Source organism: Macaca fascicularis, chromosome 19 (genome assembly GCF_037993035.2).
Source record: "Macaca fascicularis isolate 582-1 chromosome 19, T2T-MFA8v1.1".
Classification (NCBI taxonomy): domain Eukaryota; kingdom Metazoa; phylum Chordata; class Mammalia; order Primates; family Cercopithecidae; genus Macaca; species Macaca fascicularis.
The window spans coordinates 19,767,774-19,792,307 of NC_088393.1; the positions used below are offsets into that span (position 1 = coordinate 19,767,774).

A 24,534-nucleotide genomic window follows, 5' to 3' on the forward strand; every position below is an offset into this window, starting at 1 on the left:
TGTGGGTCACTGGGCACAGCGTTAGGCTCTTGTGCTTGGGAGCCTGGGTGATCTGATGGGCTGTGGTCAGTGGCCTGGACTAGCCCGGGAACCTGTTGGAACATGGAAGTTTAGGGCACAGCGGTCCCTGAGTTGGAGCCTGTTGTCTGAACTGCATTCCTGGTGTGTGTCTTCAGTGCTATCCCATAGTTGTGCCTGTGTCGGTCCTTCCTGGAGCCCCCCTCCCTCCCCTCTGAGAGGCTGACTTTGCTCACAGCCAAGCATCTTTCAAATGCCTCTTGCTCAGAAGGACTGACCTTGCCCCCCAAGACCCATTCTCCAGTTGAAACTGACTTCTCATGTTATGCTTTGCTGAATATCCTTCCTCTCTGCCTGACCTCTGACTGCCAGCCCTACTTCCGTGTGACATGAGGGGTCCTTGATGGGGCCAGGTCACCTCTGAGCTCTGTTCCTTTCTGAAGCAGCTCCCACCCAAGGGCCTGTGGGGTCTGACTCCAAGTGCCAGCCCCTCCTCTGATGTCAGAAGGGCATGTCCCCTCCTCCCCAGGCACCCTCTGGGGCTCTATAGCTTCCATTCCCCTGGCTGGATTGGAGGGGAGTAAGCCCACCCTCTCAGGCCAAGCAGGCCACCTTCTTGTTACCTGGATACCTGGCAGCCTCTGTTCTCAGGACAACCTGTGGAAACCCCAAAGCCAGTAACCAGGTGCCAGGTGTTTGCCTGAGAATTAATCTTTCTTTTCTTTCTCTTTCAGTGGTTGATATCACAGCAAGTATCCTTTCCGTGTTGGTATGGTTCCTTTTAAGGAATTCTCCACTTAAATAAAAAGAATGTATCAAAGCTTGAATCCCACCTCCCAACATGCCCTGCGAGTTGAGGCTCTGCCCACAGAGCACCTGGAACATCCCCCATCTGGCCCTTTGCTGCCCCTGGGCGCTGTGCTCCTCTTTGTGCTTCTCTTCATACCTCGCATCCAGCTCCAAGCCCTGCCCTACAGCAAGCTCAAGGTTCACTGGGGGAACAGGAAAACTTGGAATTTCAGGGCAGGCAGGGATGTGCGCGCCCGGCAGACCTCGGCAAGGTAGGAGCCCCAAGCTGTGGCCCTTTCAAACTGACCTTTTTTGCAGTGTCCTACTTCCTTAACTGGACGTCACTAGATCCCACAGTTCGAAGATGTTAAATTTGAAGCAGCAAGTCTGTTGTCTGAATTGTACTGTCAAGAGGTAAGAACATATTAAGGTTTCTGAAAGCAAAGTGTCTCTCCCTGTTGCTAAGACATGACAGCACATTGGTAAATTGGGGCTCCGGGAGTTGGAATCCCTCCAGCTTTTTTATTTTGAGGCTGGAGTGCATGACACAATCACAGCTCATTGCAGCCTTGAACTCCTGAGCTCAAGTGATCCTCCCACCTCAGCCTCCCAAGTAGCTGGGACTATAGGCGTGCACCACCCATGCCTGGCTAATTTTTTTATTTGTTGTAGAGATGGTCTTGCCCAGGCTGGGCTCAAGCTCCTGGCCTCAAGCAATCCTGCCTCGACTTCCCAAAGTGCCAAAATTATACACAGGAACCACCGTGCCCAGCCCGGTGGCTTTTAACAATCAGATTACTTTCCTACCTCTTATGCCCAAGCCCCAGGGCTTTGGTGGGTAGCCACCTGCTAAGGAGTGCCGGCAGCTTCCTTTTCTATATACTACTGTTGGAGAGATCAGCCTATTCCTCACCTGACAAGTCTGTACAGTTTCCCTTCTTCATCTGGTTCCTAATTTCAATTATAGCTGAAATTTCCCTTCCTCCCACCTCAGAAGGTTGACGAGTAAGGTGGCTTTGGCGGCAGGGAATGTGTGTACTTCACACCCCGATGCCTCTCTCTGGTCTGAGAACATAAAAGATGGGAACTGGCATCTGATTTGACAGTTTAGAATTTTGAACTGAAAGTACTTTCAGTCCAGTTGAATGAGAAGTTATTTTAAGAGTGATGCAGAAACTTCCCAGCCAGTGAGTCCAATAAAATATCTTTTTTTGCTTTTAATAAAGTAAATTGGCAACCCAAAAAAATCCTTTGGTAAGCATGAACAGGAACTGCCTTCTGGCACCACAGCTGCTGCTAAGGAATCCAGCTTGATTGCCGCCTTCTTACGTTCCCAAACGTAACTATTTCCTTTCAGAATTCCGTCGATGCAGCAAAGCCGCTGCTGCGGAAGGCGATACAGATCTCACAGCAGACCCCGTATTGGCACTGCCGCCTGCTCTTCCAGCTCGCTGTGAGTACTGTGGCCCAGGCACAAGGGTGCCTGGGAGGGACCATGACCCTGGGGCACACCTGCCCCATGTGCAAAGAACAGCAGGGTCCACGATGCGCAGACCCCCTCGGGCTGGCACACGGAGTGGGTGGGGACATAGGAACATTTACTTAACCTGCTCACAAGCCCCCTCCAGCCTCCATCCTTGACAGCATCCCCGGCTTGAGCCTGGCTCTCAACAACGCCCGGGGGTGAGTGGTGGGAGTGCGGGGCTTCCCCGGAGCTGACACTGACGGGGCCTGCTGCTTGTTGGGTGTCTTTGGGTTTCTCTCCCTCCCAGCCATTCTCATCTCATCTTTGGCCTGCGCTCATTGAAATCCCAGGAACGTTTCCTGCCAGAGACCCACTGTGGGGTTTTTTTAGGAGCTAGGCTGAGACTCCAGGGAGCTGCCTATCAGGCCACAAATGTCCACGTCAAGCATTGTTTCCCACATGGACCCCTCACTTTTGGGGGCTGCTGGGGTACACCCTCATCCTGGGATCCACACAATTCCTCCTCATGCTCCCTTCGGCACCCCAGATACAGGTGGTGCCCTGGTCTCTGAGCTCCACAGTGCTCGGTTGTTGGGGGACTCTGAATTCGGCCTTCCCAGCTACAGTGGAGAGACCAGCAGGCTCCACCGTGTGGGGCACCACTCCTGTCCTGGGCTCCACCTACACTTCTGCACTGGGGACCCTCAGGCGGGTGCCTGGCCCCCAGCCTCTCTCTTCCATGACCTAGCCTGCCCTCTGGGCCACCACTTAGCCACCTCCCATGACACCCACCTAGGCACGCAGTGTGTTGACCCTGGGTTGGGAGTTCCTCCAGCTGAGTCCCTCACTCCAGGAGGGTCTGGCTGAGAAAAGTACCCACAGGGAAGAGCTCACCCAGCAGCCAGGAGTTCCCAAGGCCCTCCTCCCCCAGGCCTGATGAGAAGCTGAATGCACACACAGTCTCCTTCCATCTCCCCACGCACACTTGTGCACATTAGCAGACAAAGGAGCAGGCCAAGCTGTGAGTCACCACCCCCAGGCCACAGAGTTGACAGGCGCTATGTGCACGCACACCCAAGGGCCGAGCTCTCCACCATGGCCCCGCAGGTGTCGCCTTGTAGGGTCAAGCCAGGCATGTGCCTCCCTTTCAGCCTGTTCAGGCTTTGACACTTGCCTCTGAGGGAGTCCCTCCTTGTTGTTCCTGAAACACACTGGGGACACCCCACTAAAGACAGACCCCACAGGCACCCACGAAGCACTCAGAACAGCCCTAGGTGCTCTCACAGCCTTGGGGGCTGCGCCATGAGCCTTGACTGCTGGTTCTATGCTCCATTAAGTTTAGACGGTGTCTACTGCAGGCACCATTCAGTTAGATGACATATATACCACAGGCCAACTGGAGCTCTGTACCCAAAGCAATTAGCGTTGATGAGATAATTTGGTTAATTTAGCTCACAACTGACACAGGCAGTTTCATTGACATGGGGAGGTTTGGTTGTTGGTTAACAAAGCACAAAGGCCAGGTACCGTAAAACTGATGGGTTTGGCAGCAAAGGTCACTGCTCTCTCTCTCCGTTTTAGCAACTGCACACGCTTGAGAAGGACCTGGTGTCGGCCTGTGACCTCCTGGGTGTGGGGGCCGAGTACGCCCGGGTAGTGGGATCTGAGTACACACGGTAGGCACCCACTCCCCTCCTTCCCTCCCGCTCTCTTAACACAGAAGGGGCTTGGCCACCTTGGTCCAGGACAAAGAACAGAAATGGCATTTCAGGCCAAGCACAGTGGCTCACAGTATATTCCCAGCACTTTGGGAGGCCAAGGTGGGAGGATCACTTGATCCCGGGAGTTCAAGACCAACCTGAGGAACACAATGAAACTCCATCTCCACAAAAAATACAAAAGTTGGGGCCAGGCTTGGTGGCTCACGCCTGTAATCCCAGCACTTTGAGAGGCTGAGGTGGGAGGATCATGAGGTCAAGAGATTGAGACCATCCTGGTCAACATGGTGAAACCCCATTTCTACTAAAAATACAAAAATTAGCTGGGCGTGGTGGCGAGTGCCTGTAATCCCAGGTACTCAGGAGGCTGAGGCAGGAGAATCGCTTGAACCTGGGAGGCAGAGGTTGCAGTGAGCCAAGATCGTGCCACCGTACTCCAGCCTGGTGACAGAGCGAGACTCCGTCTCAAAAAAAAAAAAAAAAATTGGTCACCATGAGGCGCAGGTTTGAGCCTGAAGTTCAGGCACCCAAACTTGCCCGCTGGCCCTCACACTGTGTGTCCACCGCCGCATATTTTTTGTAGAGATAGGGTCTCACCATGTTGCCTAGGCTGATCTCGAATTGCTGACCTCAAGTGATCCGCCCACCTTGGCCTCCCAAAGTGTTGGGATTACAGGCGTGAGCCATTGCACCCAGCCCCCTTCTGGGCTTTTCACATGAGTGTGTCTAAGCCATGTAAGAAAAATAAGGCCGGGCGTGGTGGCTCACGCCTGTAATCCCAGCACTTTGGGAGGCCGAGACGGGCAGATCACGAGGTCAGGAGATCGAGACCATCCTGGCTAACACGGTGAAACCCCGTCTCTACTAAAAAATACAAAAAACTAGCCGGGCAAGGTGGCGGGCGCCTGTAGTCCCAGCTACTCGGGAGGCTGAGGCAGGAGAATGGCGGGAACCCGGGAGGCGGAGCTTGCAGTGAGCTGAGATCTGGCCACTGCACTCCAGCCTGGGTGACAGAGCGAGACTCCGTCTCAAAAAAAAAGAAAAATAAATACAGGCTGGGCGCGGTGGCTCACACCTGTAATCCCAGCACTTTGGGAGGCCGAGGCAGGGGGATCACTTGAGGTCAGGAGTTCGAGACCAGCCTGGCCAACGTGGTGAAACCCCATCTTTACTAAAAACACAAAAATTAACCAGGCATGGTGCCAGGCTCCTGTGGTCCCAGCTGCTCAGGAGGCTGAGGCAGGAGAATCGCTTGAACCCGGAAAGCAGAGGTTGCAGTGAATTGAGATCGCACCACTGCACTCCAGCCTGGGCAACAGAACGAGACTCTAAGAAAAAAATAAAAATAAATAAAAATAAACACAGGCACAATAGGATAAAACAGAGCAGTCTTGTACGGGGACTATTTACTGTTGTCCACTGAACTGTCCCCCGAGGTGGCATATTAGGTCCTGTGAGCCTTGGGGTAGTCACAGTCATCTCAGGAGGCTCCTGGGCCTTCTGGGACCTGACCCCTGCCTCTTGTTTTGCAGGGCGCTGTTCCTCCTCAGCAAGGGGATGGTAAGTTGAGGCTGGGCATGGCTGGATGCAGCCGGTGTCGTGGAGGTGAGGCAGGACTCCCTGCTCAGACCCCGTCCGCTCTCCATGGCATGGCCCCTCACACGCCCAGACCCTTAGGCATAGTGAGCAGCCTGGAGTGTGAGGCCCAGGCCCTGCTGGGTTCAGGAGGGAAACTCAGGCTCCTGCCTATGGGATTCATGCTGAGGCAGGAGCCTGGTTAGGAGCTGCCTGGGCCGGGGTTTCAGGCTGGCCTTGCCCTCTGGGTTGGAGGCAGTAGTCCCAAGGCAGGTGGGCAGGTGAGCCTGTGCTCCCAGTCCCAGGAGGGCCCCTGCAAGCCCTGTACCCTACACCTGTGCCTCTCCCTCCCCAGCTGCTGCTGATGGAGCGCAAGCTGCAGGAGGTGCACCCGCTGCTGACCCTCTGTGGGCAGATCGTGGAGAACTGGCAGGGGAACCCCATCCAGAAGGAGTCGCTGCGTGTCTTCTTCCTGGTGCTCCAGGTCACTCACTATTTGGATGCCGGGCAGGTGTGTGGCGCCTCTTGGGCGGGCTGCTGGTTGTGACCAGTGGGTGTGGGTGGCACCCAGGCCAATGGGTCTTGGGCTGTGAGGTCACCTGTGTCATTGCCTTACCTTGCCACACAGCAGGGCTGTCTTTCCAGCCCCAGACACACACACTTCTGTCCTGCTCTGCTGCGAGTGCTGGCACCATCGTGCCTGCCTGGTGTGCTGGTGCCTGGGAGCAGGGTCTGTCCTGGCCACCCTGCCTCCCTTTGGGAGTACTATGTGTGACATTGTATACACTCGCTCAGTGTGTGGATGCTCAGAGATTGCAATGACGGTTCAGGGAATCATGAGAATAAACCACAGAGGTGCTGGGGCGGTGCCTGCACACAGCAGATGCCCAACTGGTGTCTGGCCCCTCTGCTGTGGGATTGAGTAGGGACTGATGTGCCCAGCTGTGTCCGAGACTGGACTCCATGACCCCGCCGTGGGTGGGAAACGGCTGTGTTTGAGCTCCTTGTCTGTGCTTGTGTGACCGTCTCGGCCCTTCAGGGGCTGGGGGCTGCCCTGTGCCCCTCAGACCCACCTATCATGGTGGGCCACAGGCGAGTCTCTCCACAGGGCTTGGTAAGGGGGTTGTCCAGTTCCTCCGTCCATACCCATCGTTGCCCATTGGGTGAAGCACTGCACTCGGCGCATAGGGACACAGAGCAGACTGCAGCCGCGCTTCCCTCGGGGTGCTAGGGCCGCAGAGACATCCCTCGGGGCCTCAGGGCGAGATGGACCACAGCGCTTGCCCGACTCCTGGGCCAGGAAGCCACCTCCCACCCCCGCGGAGCACAGCCTCCCCTTGCTGTCTCAGGTCTGGCTGCAGGAAGACCAAGTGCAGCTCCAGCAGGGTCTGGACAGGCCTCTCCTGGGCCTTGGTGTTGGACCCAACACTGGGCAGTGGACAAGCCTCAGTCCCACAGCTGCCCGCCTGGCCGTGCCCCGTGCCCTGAAAGCCTGGCTGATTCATGGGAGTGCGGCAGGGGCGGGTCCATCTTGCAGGAGGTGGCCCTGGCAGAAGGGGAAGGCAGGTGCTCCCTGAAGGAAGGGGCAGGGGTGGCTGGGCTGGGCCCGGCTTCCTGAGAGGCCAGGCTCAGGTGGGTGCTCGGGTGTGGGTGCTGCACAGGTGAAGAGCGTGAAGCCGTGTCTGAAGCAGCTGCAGCAGTGCATCCAGACCATCTCCACGCTGCACGATGATGAGATCCTGCCCAGCAACCCCGCTGACCTCTTCCACTGGCTGCCCAAGGAGCACATGTGTGTGCTTGTCTACCTGGTGCGTCCCCACCAGGGCCCGAGCCAGGGCTGGGGGCGGGGGCGGGGAGAGGGAGAGGGCCCTGGTAACCCCTGCTGTCTGGTCTTGTTGACAGGTGACTGTGATGCACTCCATGCAGGCCGGCTACCTGGAGAAGGCGCAGAAGTACACGGACAAGGCCCTCATGCAGCTGGAGAAGCTCAAGAGTAAGTCAGGCGCTCGACTGGCCACGTGGCCACAGCGCCCCCTGGCGGACAGCCTGGCCAGTCACTGGCTGTTCTGGGGCACAGTGACCGGGTGACCGCAGCACCCAGCCGCCCTACCTAGGGGGTCTCGTCACCCCTAGTTGGTAAATGCTGGTGACCCACGTCGGAGCAGAGCAGACAGGACTGGGGTCAGGGGTACCTCCCTGACTGGTCAGGGCCGTTGTGCCCAATGGTGCTCAGTTGAAACAGGTGGTGGCTGCCTTTCCCAATTATTATCAGTGTTTTGATGGGGACACTCAGGATGACGCCAGGATCAGAACTCAGCCCTCACTGACCACCAGCATGTCCTTTGGAGGTCATGAGTTCTTTCCAGATGTTCAACTGTCTAATCTATCTAGGGACCTTTGACTAGCACAAACCCAGAGCAGATGTCCCTGGCTGGTGCAGTGTGCCCATTAGTCTGTCTGTTTGCTCCCTCGTGAGTGCTGCTGGGGGCGAAGGCATCAGAGCCAAGGCAGCTCAAAGCCTGAGAGGCCTGTGCTTCTCTTTTTCCCATGTGAGGATGGCTGCTTGGGGCTGTCAGGAGGTGGGGCCTGGCCCAGGTCCCCCTACCCCACTGCCTGAGGCTCCGCTGCATGGTCTCATGATCCAGGGTGGTTTCCACATTTCCACATTTCTAGAACCTGCCATGTCCACAAGCTCTTGAGCACGTAGGGTGAGGGTGAGGGTCAGAGCCGACCCCTCTTGGAGCCCTGTGGGAACCAACCTCTGGCTCCAGCTCCGTCTCTTCACCTGGACAGCAAGACACACTCCCTCACTCGGAGGGCGCAGTGGGGACTAGGGGAGATGACGGGGTGGGTGCCTGGCCAGTGTGACTGGAGACAGGAATGAGGTAGGGGAGGCGCCTCCTCTGGCCTCCCCTGCATGCTCACCCCTGACTCTCGCCCATAGTGCTGGACTGCAGCCCCATCCTGTCATCCTTCCAAGTGATCCTGCTGGAGCACATCATCATGTGCCGCCTCGTCACGGGTCACAAGGCCACGGCGCTGCAGGAGGTAAGGCTGGACGCAGGAGGGGTGGGAAGGCCCAGGAGTTTGTTGGGTCTCAGCAGTGTCAGACAAGAGACTGAATTCGCCAAGTGCGGTACTGGCAGGCCAGCCCATCCTGCTGTCTTGCTGTCAGTCAGCGTTTTACAGCCCCACGTGGGCACCACTGATAAGAGAATCTCATACAAAAACCAGTGGAGGCTGGGCACAGTGGCTCACGCCTGTCATCCCAGCGCTTTGGGAGGCTGAGGCGGGTGGATCACTTGAGGCCAGGAGTTTGAGTCCAGCCTGGCCAACATGGCAAAACCCCGTCTCTACTGAAAATACAAAACTTAGCCAGTTGTGGTGGCAAGCACCTGTAATCCCAGTTACTTGAGAGGCTGAGGCAGGAAAATCGCTTGAACCTGGCAGGCGGAGTTTGCAGTGAGCCGAGATCGCACCACTGCACTCCAACCTGGGCAACAGAGTGAGACTCCATCTCAAAACAAAAACAAAAACAAAAAAACAACAGACCATGGCCCAAAAGCTTGCACACTGAGGGGATCGCACACATGGTCTCTGGGGATTTGGGGGTCCCTTGACAGTGATTCTTATACCCCACCCTGCCGTTAGGAACACTCTCTACCCCCAGTGCCCACCCTCCTGAGAGGGCATGGGGGCCTTCAGTAGGCTGGAGGTCCTTTACGGCCCAGACACCTGTTGGACAGGGTGGAAGAGGCGAGTAACAGACAAGGGTCCCTGTCCACAATGGGATCCGGGCTGCCCTTTACCCCCATGGTGGACATGTCTGCTGGGGCTTTGTACCCCAGTTTGGGCAGAGGGGACATGGGCTCACCCACCAGCTATGGGGTCTCTCCATTGCTGCTCAGACGCCAGGTCCCAGGTTGCAGTCCTGTGATGGCGGTACACTCTCTCCCGGCAGATCTCCCAGGTCTGCCAGCTGTGCCAGCAGTCCCCCCGGCTCTTCTCCAACCACGCAGCACAGCTGCACACACTGCTGGTGAGTAACTCCTTGACAGCACCCTAGGAGAATCCAGAATGTTCCCAGTAAGTAAGTACCTAACCAGATCCAGAACATTCCCAGTGAAGAACCCCCTGACAGCACCCTAATCAGAATCCAGAATGTTGCCATAGGTAATCATATAACCTCCTCAGGCAGGATCCAGAATGTTTCCAGTGAGCATCTTGTCCCACCCCACACTGGCTTGGGTCTGAAAGGTGGGGACAGTGAGCATATTACCTGCATCGCAGCTGGCTCGGCAGTGAGCCATTATCATACTCCTCCAGGGCAGCCGTGTAGGCCCCGTTTGCACTGCATGTGTCTCTGATCTGAGCCCCCTCCCCAGGGGCCGGCCCTGATGACAACACGTCTTCTTCCAGGGCCTGTATTGTGTCTCCGTCAACTGCATGGACAACGCGGAAGCACAGTTCACCACAGCCCTGCGGGTAAGGTGCCGGCCCTCCTTGCTGCTCGGGGCGGGCCACACTTCTGAGTAAGGAGTCGGGTGTGGTCTGTGATGAGGACAGCAGTCGCACTAGGTCAGCTATGCAAAGTCGCAGCCCCAGAGGCGATGCACAGTAGTCAGCCCATGCCAGCCTTGGCAGTGACGCACTGTTTATCTGGATAAGGGACAACTATGGGGCCAGGGTCTTCCTGAGCTGACCCCAGGGCAGACGTGAGCAAGAGGTGCGACGTGTCCGTGGACACCACTTCCAGGCCTGAGTGGGAGCTTTTGTGGCAGCCACCCCTAAGGCTGGATTGGCTCAAGTGTCAGCTGACGACTTAGAGCCACCCTGGGTTCAGGGCTCCCATGGGGAGTGGTGGAGCTGGGCCATCTCACAGGTGCTTTTTGGGCAGAGGAGGACTCCTGGTCCTGCTGGGCTGGGGAGGATGAAGCAGCTCCCCAGGCTTCTGGCCACAGATGGGGAAGAAGGCTAGTGCCACATCCTCACGGAGCGCCCCAGCCCAGTACTGGACCATCATGTCCCCACCTCAGCCTCAATCTCCTCACAGGAAATGGAGGCTGTGGACGCTTTTTTCCCGATGGTTCTAGGAAGGGCCCTGAGGAGAGGTGTCAGGGAGCAGGGGCTGCTCTGTCTGCCACTCGGGCAAGGTCACCGGGGAGTCCTGCGTGCACCCTGACTGTTGGACAGAGTTCCCCTCCTTGGCACCCCACAGGCCTGTGGGTGCTGCCACCCCCGCCACTGGCCTCAGAGGTACACAGGAGCCCCGACGTGCAGACAGCATGCTTGGGAGGGAAGGGCCGACTTGGCACCCACTCCTCCACCTCTTTGCCTCACTCTCCGGACTCTGGCTCACTCTGACTACAGCAGGGCCAGGACCCTCCTTGTGGCCCTGCCATCCTGCCATCTCCGTCTCCGTCTCACTCCCCACAAGCGGTTGCTGTTGCTGGTTTGGTTCCACGTCAGAGTTCCCAAGGCCACATACCCTAAGGAGTCCTCACCCCGGGGCCAAAAGAGAGCCTCTTTTTCATGGCCCACCCAGGAGTGATGGAGCCAGGATGCAACCCCAGCCCCACTAACCCCAAACACACATGCCTCCTGTGGGCCCTCAACAAACATCCCCCACCTTGCTGAGTCTCAGAGCATCTGTGCTTGATTCAGAAGATCCTCTGGGCCTCCTGGGTGTGTGCCAGGAGGGCATCTGTGCAGGTGGGGTCTGTGCTTCCCTGGCTCACTCCACCTCTTGCCCAGCCCCACTAGGAACCAGGGTCTAGGCAGGGCTTGAGCCACATAGATTGGTCCCTCTCTTGACGATCTCCTTTCCCAAGAAGAGCCAGGGACCGTGACCCATCTACCACCTGTCATCAGCAGCATTTCTGGCCTCTGACAGCGTCACCTACCTCTGGAGCGGGGCCTGTGCTGGCCCCCTCTGGGACAACAGCTCCCCTCCTCCCCACTTCCCCCCATGAAGAGTGACCCCTGCCCAGGACCAGCATGTGCCTTGATAGCAGTGGACACCTGGGTCCCCCAAGTTGCTGGCTGTGGCCTGGAGGAAGGGTCCACCAGGTCTTAGTCCTGACAGACAGCAGAAAATGGGCCAAAACCCAACATGTTCTGAGGGTGGGATCAGGGTGGCTGGTTTTCCTCTTCTGTGTTCTCTAACTGCCCCGTGACACAGACGATGATTTTATAATGAGAAGAATTAATAGCTGTGTTACCCTTGAGTTTAGGAGGCAAGGGAAGTGTGTTTGAAATGAAAAAAACAAGTCTTTTCCAAAGTAGTCTCCGTGGAGATTGTGGGTAGCTCTCACACTGCCACATGGATCACAGCGCCCGACCCAGCTCCCTAATGTCCCCACTTCCCATTCCAGCTCACCAACCACCAGGAGCTGTGGGCCTTCATTGTCACCAACCTGGCGAGTGTGTATATACGGGAAGGAAATAGACACCAAGAGGTAGTAGGTGACATGCTTCATGTTCGGTATCCTTTCTCTCTGTTCTCTTCTTTTTGGGGAACCAGGGGGTTGTCCTGGGCACCAGCACATCTCAGCAGACCCCAGGGTGTTCACCTTTTGAGGGATGGGCAGCACCCGACACAGAGGCACACAGGGCATCCCAGAGGTGAATCGGGCTATGGCCGGGAGAGGCCAGGTCTGAGACAAAAACATTCCCATAGCTAGGCCAGGCGCAGTGGCTCACGCCTGTAATCCCAGCACTTTGGGAGGCTGAGGCGGGCGGATCACAAGGTCAGGAGATCGAGACCATCCTGGCTAACACGGTGAAACCCGTCTCTACTAAAAATACAAAAAAATTAGCCGGGCATGGTGGCGGGCACCTGTAACCCCGGGATCCCCACTCAGCCCTGGGATCCCCTCCTCAACCCCGGGATCCCCTCCTCAACCCCAGGATCCCCTCAGCCCCAGGATCCCCTCCTCAGCCCCGGGATCCCCTCCTCAGCCCCAGGATCCCCTCCTCAGCCCCAGGATCCCCTCCTCAGCCCCGGGATCCCCTCCTCAGCCCTAAGATCTTCCATCAGTCCTGGGATCCTCTATCAGCCCCAGGATTCCCTCCTCAGCCCTGGGATCCTCTGTCAGCCCCGGGATTCCCTCCTCAGCCCTGGGATCCCCTCCTCAGTCCCGGGATCCCCTCCTCAGCCCTAAGATCTTCCATCAGTCCTGGGATCCTCTGTCAGCCCCAGGATTCCCTCCTCAGCCCTGGGATCCTCTGTCAGCCCCAGGATTCCCTCCTCAGCCCTGGGATCCCCTCCTCAGTCCCGGGATCCCCTCCTCAGCCCTAAGATCTTCCATCAGTCCTGGGATCCTCTATCAGCCCCAGGATTCCCTCCTCAGCCCTGGGATCCTCTACCAGCCCCGGGATTCCCTCTTCAGCCCTGGGATCCTCTGTCAGCCCCGGGATTCCCTCCTCAGCCCTGGGATTCCCACTCAGCCCCAGGATCCCACTCAGCCCTGGGATCCCCCTCAGCCCTAGGATATCCCTCAGTTCTAGTGTCTCTTTCACCGCTGGGGGTCTAGCTCCAAAGTGTCTCAGGCCAGGTGCTGTGGCTCACGCCTGTAATCCCAACACTTTGGGAAGCCAAGGCAGGAGGATCACTTGAGGTCAGGAGTTCAAGACCATCTTGGGCAACATAGGGAGACCCCTATTTCTACAAAAAGTTTTTTAAAAACCTGGTGTGGGGTTGCCGGCCTGTGGTCCCAACTACTCGGGAGGCTGAGGCAGGAGGATTGCTTGAGCTAGGGAGATTGAGGCTGCAGTGAGCTATGATCGGGCCACTGCACTCCAGCCTGGGCGACAGAGCAAGAACCTGTCTCAAAAGAAAAAGCCCAGCCCTGGCTGGGTCGTCTGATGCCAGATGTGGGCTCGCATTGTTGAGGAGGAGTTTGGCTCCCCTGTGCCTCTGCAGCCAGAGGGCATCTAAATTATCAGGTCACGCCCCCATCCAAGCCTCCTGGGGTCCCTGCACCTCCAGAGAAATCCCACCCACTCACCCCCAGCAGCCCACAGGGCTCACGGGCCCCAGCCTGCCAATCTACGCACTGCCAGGCCAGCCCTTCAGCGCCACTCTGACCATACAAAGGCTTTCTGGACGCCCAGGCCCCTGTCATCTACCACAGGACAGGGTGGCACAGGCAGGGCTGGCTGAGGGCATGAGAGTCTTGCCCCTGGCCCTCCTCACCAGAGGCCGCTCTTGCTGGTCAGTCACCAGGCTCGACCTGGGGGCCATAGTCCCTATGGGGGTGTAGAGAAATCCCCATGCACTGCAGTGTGTCTTGGGGACCTTTCTCCTGTGAAGATGCAGAATGATGCTGACTGGCTCTTCTCCGCCTCCTCCCCTCCTCAGCTCTACAGTCTACTGGAGAGGATCAACCCAGACCACAGCTTCCCTGTCAGGTGAGCCACTCCGGGCACCACTCCACGCATGGCCTAGGCTCCCCATGCTCTTGGGATGGGGCCCCCAACTGCCCCTTGCACCCTGACACCCCACACCCCTCCTCGCAGATAGTCTGCAGCAGGGGTCTCTCAGAAATCCCCTCCAGCTGCCCACCGGTGTTTTGTAAACCACCTTTCTCAAAATCCCCACCCCACATGACCCTGCACTCTCCCTCCAGCTCACACTGCCTCCGAGCGGCTGCCTTCTACGTGCGTGGGCTCTTCTCCTTCTTCCAGGGACGCTACAACGAGGCCAAGTGAGTGTGGGGCAGGGGGCAGCATGTGGGCCGTGCTCAGGTTAGCCCAGGCCCAGTCCTGCAGGCGTCAGCGTCCTCATTCTCCTTGTCAGGCGATTTCTGCGGGAAACTCTGAAGATGTCCAATGCCGAGGACCTGAACCGGCTCACAGCCTGCTCCCTTGTGCTCCTGGGCCACATCTTCTATGTGCTGGGAAACCACAGGGTGAGTGCCCTGGCCTGGGCCGCTCGCTTGGGTGCCTGTGGGGCTTGGCTGAGGGACAGGAGCTGGCCAGCAGCCTAGGGGTGGCATGGCACTGTTCATCCTATGCCCCTCGAAGAGCACTTCTAGGTGGACACCCTGACTCCCACAGCCTGGGCAGGCAGGGCCAGGGGAGCTGGGCACCCACAGAGGGTGTGGGGGCAGGCAGGAGGCCTGATGGGTGTGGCCTCAGACATCAGGCAGGCAGAGCCCCTGGGCTCGGGGAGCTGAAGCCAGAACCAAAGGAGCTGCCCTGAGCTAGTGGGGATGACGCAGGCACCCCATCCTATGTGTTGACACCCAAGGGGCAGAGAGGTGCCTCCTCTCAGTCAGACTCCCAAACATTTCATTCTTGCCCAGCATGCATAGTGTCCTCTCAGGGTACAAGTGGCCCTTGGAGTTGGTCCCCACCCAAGGTCAGTTGGTCTCTGGTGGGACTGGCCACCTCAGTCCTTCTTGTCAATTCCTTGCCTGCTCTCACCTTCCTGATCTCACGAGGTCTTGAAGTTTTTTTTTTCTCAGACGGAGTCTCTCTCTGTTGCCCAGGCTGGAGTGCAGTGGTGCAATCCTGGCTAACGGCAAGCCCCACCTCCCGGGTTCACGCCATTCTCCTGCCTCAGCCTCCCGAGTAGCTGGGACTACAGGCACCTGCCACCACGCCCGGCTAATGTTTTTATATTTTTAGTAGAGAGACGGGATTTCACTGTGTTAGCCAGGATGGTCTCGAACTCCTGACCTTGTGATCCACCTGCCTTGGCCTCCCAAAGTGCTGGGATTACAGGCGTTAGCCACCACGCCCAGCCTGTTTGTTTGTTTGTTTGTTTGTTTGTTTTAAGAAGATATTTTGGGCAGGCACAGTGGCTCACACCTGTAATTCCAGCATTTTGGGAGGCCAAGGCGGGCAGATCACCTGAGGTCAGGAGTTTCAAGACCAGCCTAGCCAACGTAGTGAAACCCCGTCTCTTACTAAAAATACAAAAATTAGTGGGGCATGGTGGTAGGAGCCTGTAATCCAAGCTACTCGGGAGGCTGAGGCATGAGAATCACTTGAACCCAGGAGAGAGAGGTTGCATTGAACCAAGATCATGCCACTGCACTCCAGCCTGGGCAGCAGAGTGAGACTCTGTCTCAGAAAAAAAAAAAAAGGTATTTTTGTGCCAGGCATGGTGGCTCATGCCTGTAATCCCAGCACTTTGGGAGACCGGGACAGGTAGATCACCTGAGGTCAAGAATTCAATACCAGCTTGGCCAACATGGTGAAACCCCATTTCTACTAAAAATACAAAAATTAGCCAAGCCCGGTGGTGCACATCTGTACTCTCAGCTATTCCAGAGGCTGAGACAGGAGAATTGCTTGAACTCAGGAGGTGGAGAGGTTGCAATGAGCTGAGGTCGTGTCATTGTACTCCATCCAGCCTAGATGAGAGCAAGACTCCATCTCAAAAAAAAAAAATTTTGGCCAGGCACAGTGGCTCATTGCTTGGATCACTTTGGGAGGCGGATGGGGGAGAATCCCTTGATCCCAGGAGTTCAAGACCACCAGCCTGGGTAACCTAGCTAGACCCTCTTTTTTTTGAGGCCAAGTCTCACTCTGTCACCCAAGTTGGAGTGCAGTGGCACGGTCTCAGCTCAGCTTATGGCAACCTTCGCCCCTTGCAGGGTCAAATGATCCTCCCACCTCAGCCTCCCAAGTAGCTGGGGCCACAGGTGTGTGCCACCACACTCAGCCATTTTGGTAGAGACCAGGTCTCCATGTTACCCAGACTGGTCTTGAACTCCTGAGCTCAAGTGATCCACCCACTTAAGCCTCCCAAAATGCCAGATTACAGCATGACCCACTGTGCCTGGCCCTAGAGATGGTATCTCTTAAAAAAATAATAATAAGATATTTTCCAGCCAGGCACAGTGACTTGAGCGGCCTGTAATCCCAACACTTTGGGAGGCAGAGGTGGAAGGATCATTTGAACTCAGGAATTCAATATCAGCCTGACCAACATAGTGAGATCCCATCTCTACAAAAACCATACAAAAAAATTAGCCAGTGTGGGAACTCATGCCTGTGGTCCCAGCTAATTGGGAGGCTGAGGTGGGAGGATCACTTGAGTCCAGGAGGTTGAGGCTGCAGTGAGCTGTGATCATGTTACTGTACTCCAGCCTGGACAACACAGTGGGATCCTGTCTCAAAAAAAAAAAAGTTATTTTTCTAGATTATAAAATATGACATGTTCATAATTAAAAGGTTGAGAAGTAAAACAAAAAAATAGCATGTCTCTGTCATCCATCCCTTCCCGCTGCCCACCCCTCCCACCTGGAGGTTTTGCTTGTCAGCCTGTTTGGTAATTTTTTTTTTTTTTTTTTGAGATGGAGTCTTGCTGTGTTGCCCAGGCTAGAGTGTAGTGGTATAATCTTGGCTCACTGCAACCTCTACCTCCCAGGTTCCATGGATTCTCCTGCCTCAGCCTCCCAAGTAGCTGGGATTATAGTCACACGCCATCACACCTGGCTAATTTTTGTATTTTTAGTAGAGATGGGGTTTCACCACGTTGGCCAGGCTTGTCTCAAACTCCTGACCTCAGGTGATCTGCCCACCTCGGCCTTCCAAAGTGCTGGGATTACAGACGTGAGCCACTAGGTAATTTTATATTTGCCTTTCTCCACACCACTGTATTGGAAGCTTTTTTTTTTTTTTTTTTTCCCTTAATGGCAGTGAGTGTTTTGAAGCACCATCTACTCTGTAGTTTAACCATTCTCACTGTAGCCATTTCCACAGGATAGATAATGCAGGATGTGTGTCTTGGCTTGTAAAGTTTCACGGGGTCTGAGGGCTCCCTCAGCGTGGATGCTGTTAACAAACCTGGTGCCTGCCCCTGCCCACCGCAACACACACACACAACTGTGTGGTAAGCCTTTGCAGAGGCCAACAAATGGGCCCTACAGCTCAGGCCCTGGTGGGCCTTGGCCTCAGTACTGGGGATGCCACCACCCCGTCAAAACCTGTAGCTGGCTCCTTCTAGAATGTGCTGCCACCCTGCCCTCAGCCTCTGAGCACAGTAAGGGCTGTATGTCCCCATTGGACAGTGCAGGTGGCCTTGGGGTATGTCAGATGGGCTCAGGTGAGGGCCCAGGGGCCCAGAAGAGCTTAGGATGAGGCTAGAGTGTCCACACGAGTGGGACACCCCCCAGGATCACTCAAGTCTTCAAAACCAGATTCTGTGGGGTACCCTAAGCTGGCATTGGGAGAACCTACCCAGGAGCGCTGAAGGAGTCTCCTTCCCCAGGCTGCTTTCAGACAGAGGCCCTTGGCTTTCTGCACAGAGGCCAGCCCGGCTCACAATAAGCCAGGCCTAGCGGAAGAGAGCAGTTTTTCTTGCTGTGAGGTGTCAGAAGGGCTTGGTGAATTTTATTTTATTTTATTTTTTTTATTATTTATTTATTTTTTTTTTTTTTTTTGAGACGGAGTCTCGCTCTGCCGCCCAGGCTGGAGTGCAGTGGCCAGATCTCGGCTCACTGCAAGCTCCGCCTCCCGGGTTCACGCCATTCTCCTGCCTCAGCCTCCCGAGTAGCTGGGACTACAGGCGCCCGCCACCTCGCCCGGCTAGTTTTTTGTATTTTTTTAGTAGAGATGGGGTTTCACCGTGTCAGCCAGGATGGTCTCGATCTCCTGACCTCGTGATCCGCCCGTCTCGGCCTCCCAAAGTGCTGGGATTACAGGCTTGAGCCACCGCGCCCGGCCGGCTTGGTGAATTTTAAAAAGCTCCAAGACCCACCTGGAGCCCACTTTCAAGGTGCGGCTACCGGGCAGCATAGAGTTGTTGGGCTTTGTGTCTCAGGAGGAGCATCTCTGCACTCTGGAGAAGTATTTGGTGGCATCAAAGCCAGTTCTCAGGAGTCGGTTTTGGGGATGTGTCCATCTTGACTTCCCAAGGGCTCCCTGGGCTGCCAGGAGCTATCATCTAGGGAATTCTCCAGGCCTTACCTGAACCCCACATCCAGGCTGACAGGGCTTTGAGTCCTCGGCCCAGACAGGGTCAGCCCAGCACTGCTGGTCGCCATGTAGCCTGTGTAGCACAGGCTCCTGTCCAGTGGCTCCAGGCCCTTGCCATAGTGACAGGGATGGGCATTTATGGGCCCTGATGGCTCTTACTGAGCTCTTCCTGCCACATCCTGAGGACGCTACGGCTGCAACTGGGGTGGCCCTGTGCAGTCAACCAAGCGGGGATTCAGGATTGGAGGATTCCTGCATGCTGGTGCCCCCAAAGCCCCTACGTGTCTGCCGGGGCCTCCCACGAGAGGCAACTCAGTTGTGGAAGACAAACCGGAGGGGCTGCTGCCCCTCTCAGAACCTGGAACCCGGAACCCTAAACAAATCTTCATTTCTGATCAGCCCCCATTGTGGGTCCAGGGCTAACTGCCATCAGTGCTTTTTCTCCGCTTGAAAAGGTAGAAGCCCCCAGAGTTGTCCATTGGCCATGCCCCTGTGAGTAGGTACCTGCAGAGCCAGAAGTGAGGGCAGTTTGTTTTTCAGTGATACTTCAGAGAGGGCCATTTGAGATGGGCTCTGAGGTAAGCATAGAAGTTCACCAGATGCAGAAGGAGGTCACAGCCTGGGCTGGGTTCAGTAGGTTATCCCCACCCCAGCCTGGGCTGGGTTTGGCAAGTGGGGTCCAGGCTCCTCACTCCCTCTTGCTGCTCTTGGTTGACAGGAGAGTAACAACATGGTGGTACCTGCCATGCAGCTCGCCAGCAAGATCCCGGACATGTCGGTACAGCTGTGGTCGTCAGCACTGCTGCGAGGTGAGTGCAATGGCCACCCCTCTTCCCCAGCCCCAGCCTGGCCCTCCCGAGAGATCTAAGGCTGCTGGGCACGTCCTGCTCAGCCTTAGCTCGGACTAGGCCTCCGTGGGCCACAGCCCCAGTTCTAGCATGGGTAGGGGGTGCTCCTCAGGAGACCCTGGTTGAGGGCAGTGGGTGCATTTGTGGCATCCACTTGACTCGGGGTCTGGTTCAGTCTCTACAGGACCCAGAGGGTGAGACTTGGTATCTGGTAGACTTGGGCTGTGAGCCTCGCTTCTTCCCAGAAAGGCAGACAGCAGCCATGCCTATTGGGCAGGGCTGGCCAGCTTGCTCTGGGAGCAGTGCGGGCACTCAGCGAGTATCAGTGCTGTTACTGCAGCTCCCCCATTTCCAGATTACGAAACTGAGGTCCAGAGACTCCCCCAGGGCCCTGGGGAGGTGACAGGAGACGGGGTGCTCCGTGTGCAGTGGGCTGCCTGGGGCTGCTGCCTCAGGATGGGCGTCAGACGTCTGTTTGCCTGAGGGCTAGCCATAGGCTCCCTGGAGTGCTGGCGAGAAGCCTGGCATTGGGCTTTCACTGCCCAACCAGCCCTATTCTGCCCTGTGAGAGCAGCTGGCACATGGGCTTTGTGATCCCAAGACAGGGCTCAGGGCCAGTGACGTGCCAGGCTCCCAGAGATCCACCGGTTCAGCTGGGACTTGACCTTGGGGCTCCATCTGCACCAAGTGGGAGGGCCTGGGCAGCGACAGGGCAAGGTGGGTCCCCATGTTCATGTCCCACTCTCAGACCTGAATAAAGCCTGTGGGAACGCCATGGACGCCCATGAAGCTGCCCAGATGCACCAGAACTTCTCGCAGCAGCTGCTCCAGGACCACATTGAGGCCTGCAGCCTCCCCGAACACAACCTCATCACGGTACGGGTGTGGGTGTGAGAGGATGGGATCGGGGACCAGCGGGCTCCCCACCTGTAAGAGGAAGGGGGCACCTTGGCTGTATTTCTCTTTGTCCAACAAACCCTAACTCAGCCTCGGAAGTGCCCTCTGATGGGGGAGATGGCCACGGGCACCCCCACCCTAGCAAGGGACACAGGTGCCTCCTCGGGGCCCATTGGACTGGGGTGTGGAGAACAGAGTCCTGGTTGGGTGAGCAGCCCAAGGAGGGCAACATTCCCACCTCCTCTTCCCTGGGAACAGCCCACGGTGCCTGACTCTCATGTCCTCTCTTTCTCACAGTGGACAGACGGTCCACCCCCTGTGCAGTTCCAAGCTCAGAATGGACCCAACACCAGCCTGGCCAGCCTCCTGTGAGGCCTTGATGGGGCCATCCAGCTCCACAGGGCCTGCGCGTCTCCGGCTTCCACCCAGACGGCACTCAAGCCTGCCCCTGAGGCGTGCTTCCTTCCTGACTGTCTCTAGAGCTTCCAAGTTCTGGGAATGTGCGCGGCCAGTCCCTGCCCTCCCAGGAGGGGTGGCAGCCGTTCCCATCTCGCACCAGGACCCCCACTGCAGAGGCTCACAGGTGGCACACAGGCGCTGTCTCTCCAGAGCCATCCTTCAGAGTGGACCTCAGTGCCAGTCGTGCCTCTGCAACTGGGTCACGTCGACCCAGAGTAGGGTACAGGCCTCCAGCAGGTCCTAATCCTGTGTGCCAGGGCAGGCGGTGCCCCAGGGGCACCATGCCTGACTCTCCATCGCCCAGGCCTTGATGCCGAGCAGGAGTAGAGTGTTTCCTCTGCTCAAGGCAATTTCCAGAGCCCAGACACCCGTTTCTGGCCTGAATTTGGAGGAAAGAAGTAATGGCCCACGTGTGGGACGAAGCACAGATCCCAGCACTTTTCCCAGCTTTCTCTCCAGCGTTGGTCCCTGCAGCAGCCGGGGCCTCTGGTCAGGAACCCTCAGGGACCCAGGAACTCAGCTTCCAAACGTCTGCACCTTGACCGGACTCGCCATCCCGCTGTAGGGGTGCAGGTGATTGTAAACACGGGTGTGCATGTGCGTGCACACGGGTGTGCGGTGAAGATCTGTGGAGCTGGAGCTGGGAGCTGAGGCTCCTGTTGCACCAGCCACCTTCCCCCATCTTGTGGCTACTGAGGGGCAGGAAGTGGGGGAGTGGGTTTCTCTCCCAAATTTAAGATCACCTCCTCAGCTAGCTTAGAGTGCATGGCATGGGCCCCCCACCCCCCAGATCTGGAGCCCAGGGACCTTCTTCCTGGCAGATCTGTGGCCTTCCCTGCAAAGGACGTCTGTAGGCTCAGCCTCTTGGTCCCCCACCCTGCCGCCTTGCTTTCCCTGCTGGGTCTCTGGGGCATAGTGTGAAACCCCCACCCTAGCGAGGCCCCAGGGAGTCTCTGCTGGGCCCAGACAGCAGCATTTGGTTGTATCCACTTTTCTTGATAATCAGGAGGTGCCCCAGTGGTCACAGTGTGGCATTGTGAGTTGGGGGGTCAGGGGTCAAGATATCAGCAGCAGGTGTCAGGACTCAGGACACCATCCCCTCCAGCTTCTGGGGCCCAGGAGCCTCTCCCTGCTGCAGGGGGTGGGGGTCCTGCTCGGCAGGGTAGGTGGTGGTTTCAGGTCTTGTCACCCTTGCTTGGTGGAGCTGCCTCTGGGAGCTTCGGCGTCTGTGACTGAAGGGATGCTGGATTGCTCAGGTCAGCTGCTCAGGGCTCCCAGGCTAGGTGTGCCTTAGCCACAGGCAGGGCTGTCAATAACCCCCTTCCTCACTGGCCAGTACCTGACATCAGCACCAGTGACAGGCTGGTCAGAGGGCAGGGCTGGTGAGGGTTTGTCCTAAGAGGACCACCACCATCTCTGGGTCTCCAGGGGGAGAGCCTGGCCCTGTCCTGTGCTACCCGGGGCTGCCCCCAGACCCGTGAGGCCAATAGGAGAGCGTGTGGCACTGACCCACAAGCTGTCCCTGTCCCGTCTTCCTCCTGAGCCATGGCCTCTGCTAGCTCCACCTTGAAGGAGCCCCTCAGATCCTCCCCTACATCACTGAGATGCCACCACTTGTGTCTCCACAATGTGCTCCTGCCCACCTGGGTCCCGCACTGTCTGACCCCTGCACACCACACTCATGTCACCACGGCGTGCATCATGTTCATCCCCATCTATTTATTTAAGCCTTTCTTTGCTTGTAGGGCATTTTGTATGTAGAGCAGTTGAAAACAGAACCTCAGAACTTAACATCTGTCCTGATGTTAAAGTGCTTTTCATGACCACCCCGTTATCTATGTATATGTAAAGTTAAGGATGAGATCTTAAGTTTACAATTAAAAACTCAGTACTCGATATTTAATATTCTACTCGAGCTTTATGGAAGCCAAATCATGTGCGTGTGTGTGTGTGTGCGTGCGTGTGTGCAAGCTTTGAACCTCCTTCCACGGCCGCATCTTCTGATGACACAAAGCTTTTGACAAGGACCTTCTTGTGAGTCACTCAGCGCCTCATAGTGTCTCATTCAATTGCAAGAATAGAGGCCAGACACGGGGGCGCATGCCTGCAGTCCCAGCTAACTGGGAGGCTGAGGCAGGAGGATCACTTGAGCCCAGGAGATTGAGGCTGCAGTGAGCATGTTCACGCCACTGCACTCCCGCCTGGGTGATGGTGAGACTTTGTGTCAAAATAAATAAATAAATAAAACGAGTCCCTGAGGACACATCACACAGTCTGCTATAGCTAAGTGTCTAGGAAGAAATAAAAACTCCAGACCCTTCAGTGGATGAGGACAAGGAGGTCGCCGAAAGGCATTCTGTTGACAGATGAACAGCTGAAAGCTGGCCAGACCCTCCTGTATGCCTCTGCCCTTGTCCTGTGGCCTGTGGGTTGTGAGGTCTGACGAGGAAGCCACCTACAGCAGGAAGCGAGGCTGCCGTGTGTCCTTCAGACAGCTGTCTTTCCCCAGCTCTGTCCCTATAGTTGCCTGCCGGTGGGCGAGGGTCCTCTCCCCGGGAGAAGCACTCCCAGCCCCGTTTATCAGAAGCAGGCAGGGGAATTGGAACTGCCACCCAACCGGCATGGTGGCTCAATTTGTTGGTTGCGTTGTCAGTTGTCTATTCTGTTAAGGTTTTTAATAAGTACGTTTGGCATAATGTATTTTAATGGGTTTGTAATATCGTAATGGTTTTAGCAGCCTATAACTTTTCAGCTGGTGCTTTTACTTAGGGAAAAAAAGACAATTTGTAAATACAGAACATTGTTTAAAAGACGTAACCATAGAACATAGCTTCCTGTTTGTGGATTTCGTTTCCTATATATTCAAAGTAAAATGACTTACAGGAGCCATGTGCTGTGTCTTTGTTGTTTCCTCTGTCCCCTTTGTGAGCCATCCCGAAGATGGCTGCCACCCTCCCTGCCATGCCCACAGGGGCCCCCTCTGTGGCAGGGTCTTCAGCATGAGGATGCAGTCCCCAAATCCTGAGCCAGATGACGTGATGGAAGCCTGAGTCCCCATCCCCTCCACTGATCATTTTCCTCCAGCCTGGCCTTTCCTAGAAAGGAAGGAACCCGGTGGCTCAAGCCTCTAATCCCAGCACTTTGGGAGGCCGAGACGGGCGGATCACAAGGTCAGGAGATCGAGACCAGCCTGGCTAATACGGTGAAACCCCGTCTCTACTAAAAATACAAAAAACTAGCCGGGTGAGGTGGCGGGCGCCTGTAGTCCCAGCTACTCGGGAGGCTGAGGCAGGAGAATGGCAATGGCGTAGACCCGGGAGGCGGAGCTTGCAGTGAGCTGAGATGCGGCCACTGCACTCCAGCCTGGGCGACAGAGTGAGACTCTGTCTCAAAAAAAAAAAAAAAAAAAGAAAGGAAGGAACCACATGCTCCATCAGCATATGAGGCCTTCAGCAGCCTGCTCCTTGAATCCTCCCAGCCCTCCCAGGGGCAGACTTCCCCACGCACCCAGGTGTCCTGGTCCCTGTGTTTTTTTATTTTTATTTTTATTTTATTTTATTTTATTTTTGAGACGGAGTCTTGCACTTTCGCCCAGGCTGGAGTGCAGTGGTGCAATCTCTGCTCACTGCAACCTCCACCTCCCAGGTTCAAGCAATTCTCCTACCTCAGCCTCCCAAGTAACTGGGATTACAGGCGCCCGCCACCAAGCCCAGCTAATTTTTTGTATTTTTAGTAGAGACAGGGTTTCACTGTGTGAGCCAGGCTGGTCTCGAACTCTTGACCTTGTGATCCACCCACCTCAGCCTCCCAAAGTGCTGGGATTCCAGGCCTG

At 56.4% G+C, this 24,534-nt stretch overlaps 1 protein-coding gene across 5 annotated transcripts in view; it reads left to right on the forward strand.

Moving 5' to 3' along the window:
* The window catches only part of MAU2 (MAU2 sister chromatid cohesion factor), a 37,340-nt gene extending 13,756 nt beyond the window's left edge, over positions 1-23,584 (forward strand). The window contains exons 2-19 of one of the 5 annotated variants that reach the window (XR_006694432.3): positions 753-770; positions 1,156-1,221; positions 2,165-2,260; positions 3,854-3,948; positions 5,523-5,550; positions 5,921-6,076; positions 7,227-7,373; positions 7,468-7,558; positions 8,510-8,613; positions 9,527-9,604; positions 9,985-10,050; positions 11,940-12,049; positions 13,928-13,977; positions 14,196-14,273; positions 14,366-14,477; positions 19,217-19,307; positions 20,095-20,222; positions 20,541-23,584. Coding sequence is in view for 3 of the 5 variants with exons in the window: in XM_005588538.5 (XP_005588595.1) it covers positions 753-770; positions 1,156-1,221; positions 2,165-2,260; positions 3,854-3,948; positions 5,523-5,550; positions 5,921-6,076; positions 7,227-7,373; positions 7,468-7,558; positions 8,510-8,613; positions 9,527-9,604; positions 9,985-10,050; positions 11,940-12,026; positions 13,928-13,977; positions 14,196-14,273; positions 14,366-14,477; positions 19,217-19,307; positions 20,095-20,222; positions 20,541-20,615 (1,566 nt within the window). In the remaining 2 variants the exon portion in view is untranslated. Of the gene's footprint in view, positions 1-752; positions 771-1,155; positions 1,222-2,164; positions 2,261-3,853; positions 3,949-5,522; positions 5,551-5,920; positions 6,077-7,226; positions 7,374-7,467; positions 7,559-8,509; positions 8,614-9,526; positions 9,605-9,984; positions 10,051-11,939; positions 12,050-13,927; positions 13,978-14,195; positions 14,274-14,365; positions 14,483-19,216; positions 19,308-20,094; positions 20,223-20,540 lie in introns of those variants that run through there. The other 4 variants (XR_286528.5, XM_005588538.5, XM_005588539.5 and 1 more) reach the window with 4 other exon arrangements.
* Positions 23,585-24,534: the final 950 nt, after the last annotated feature.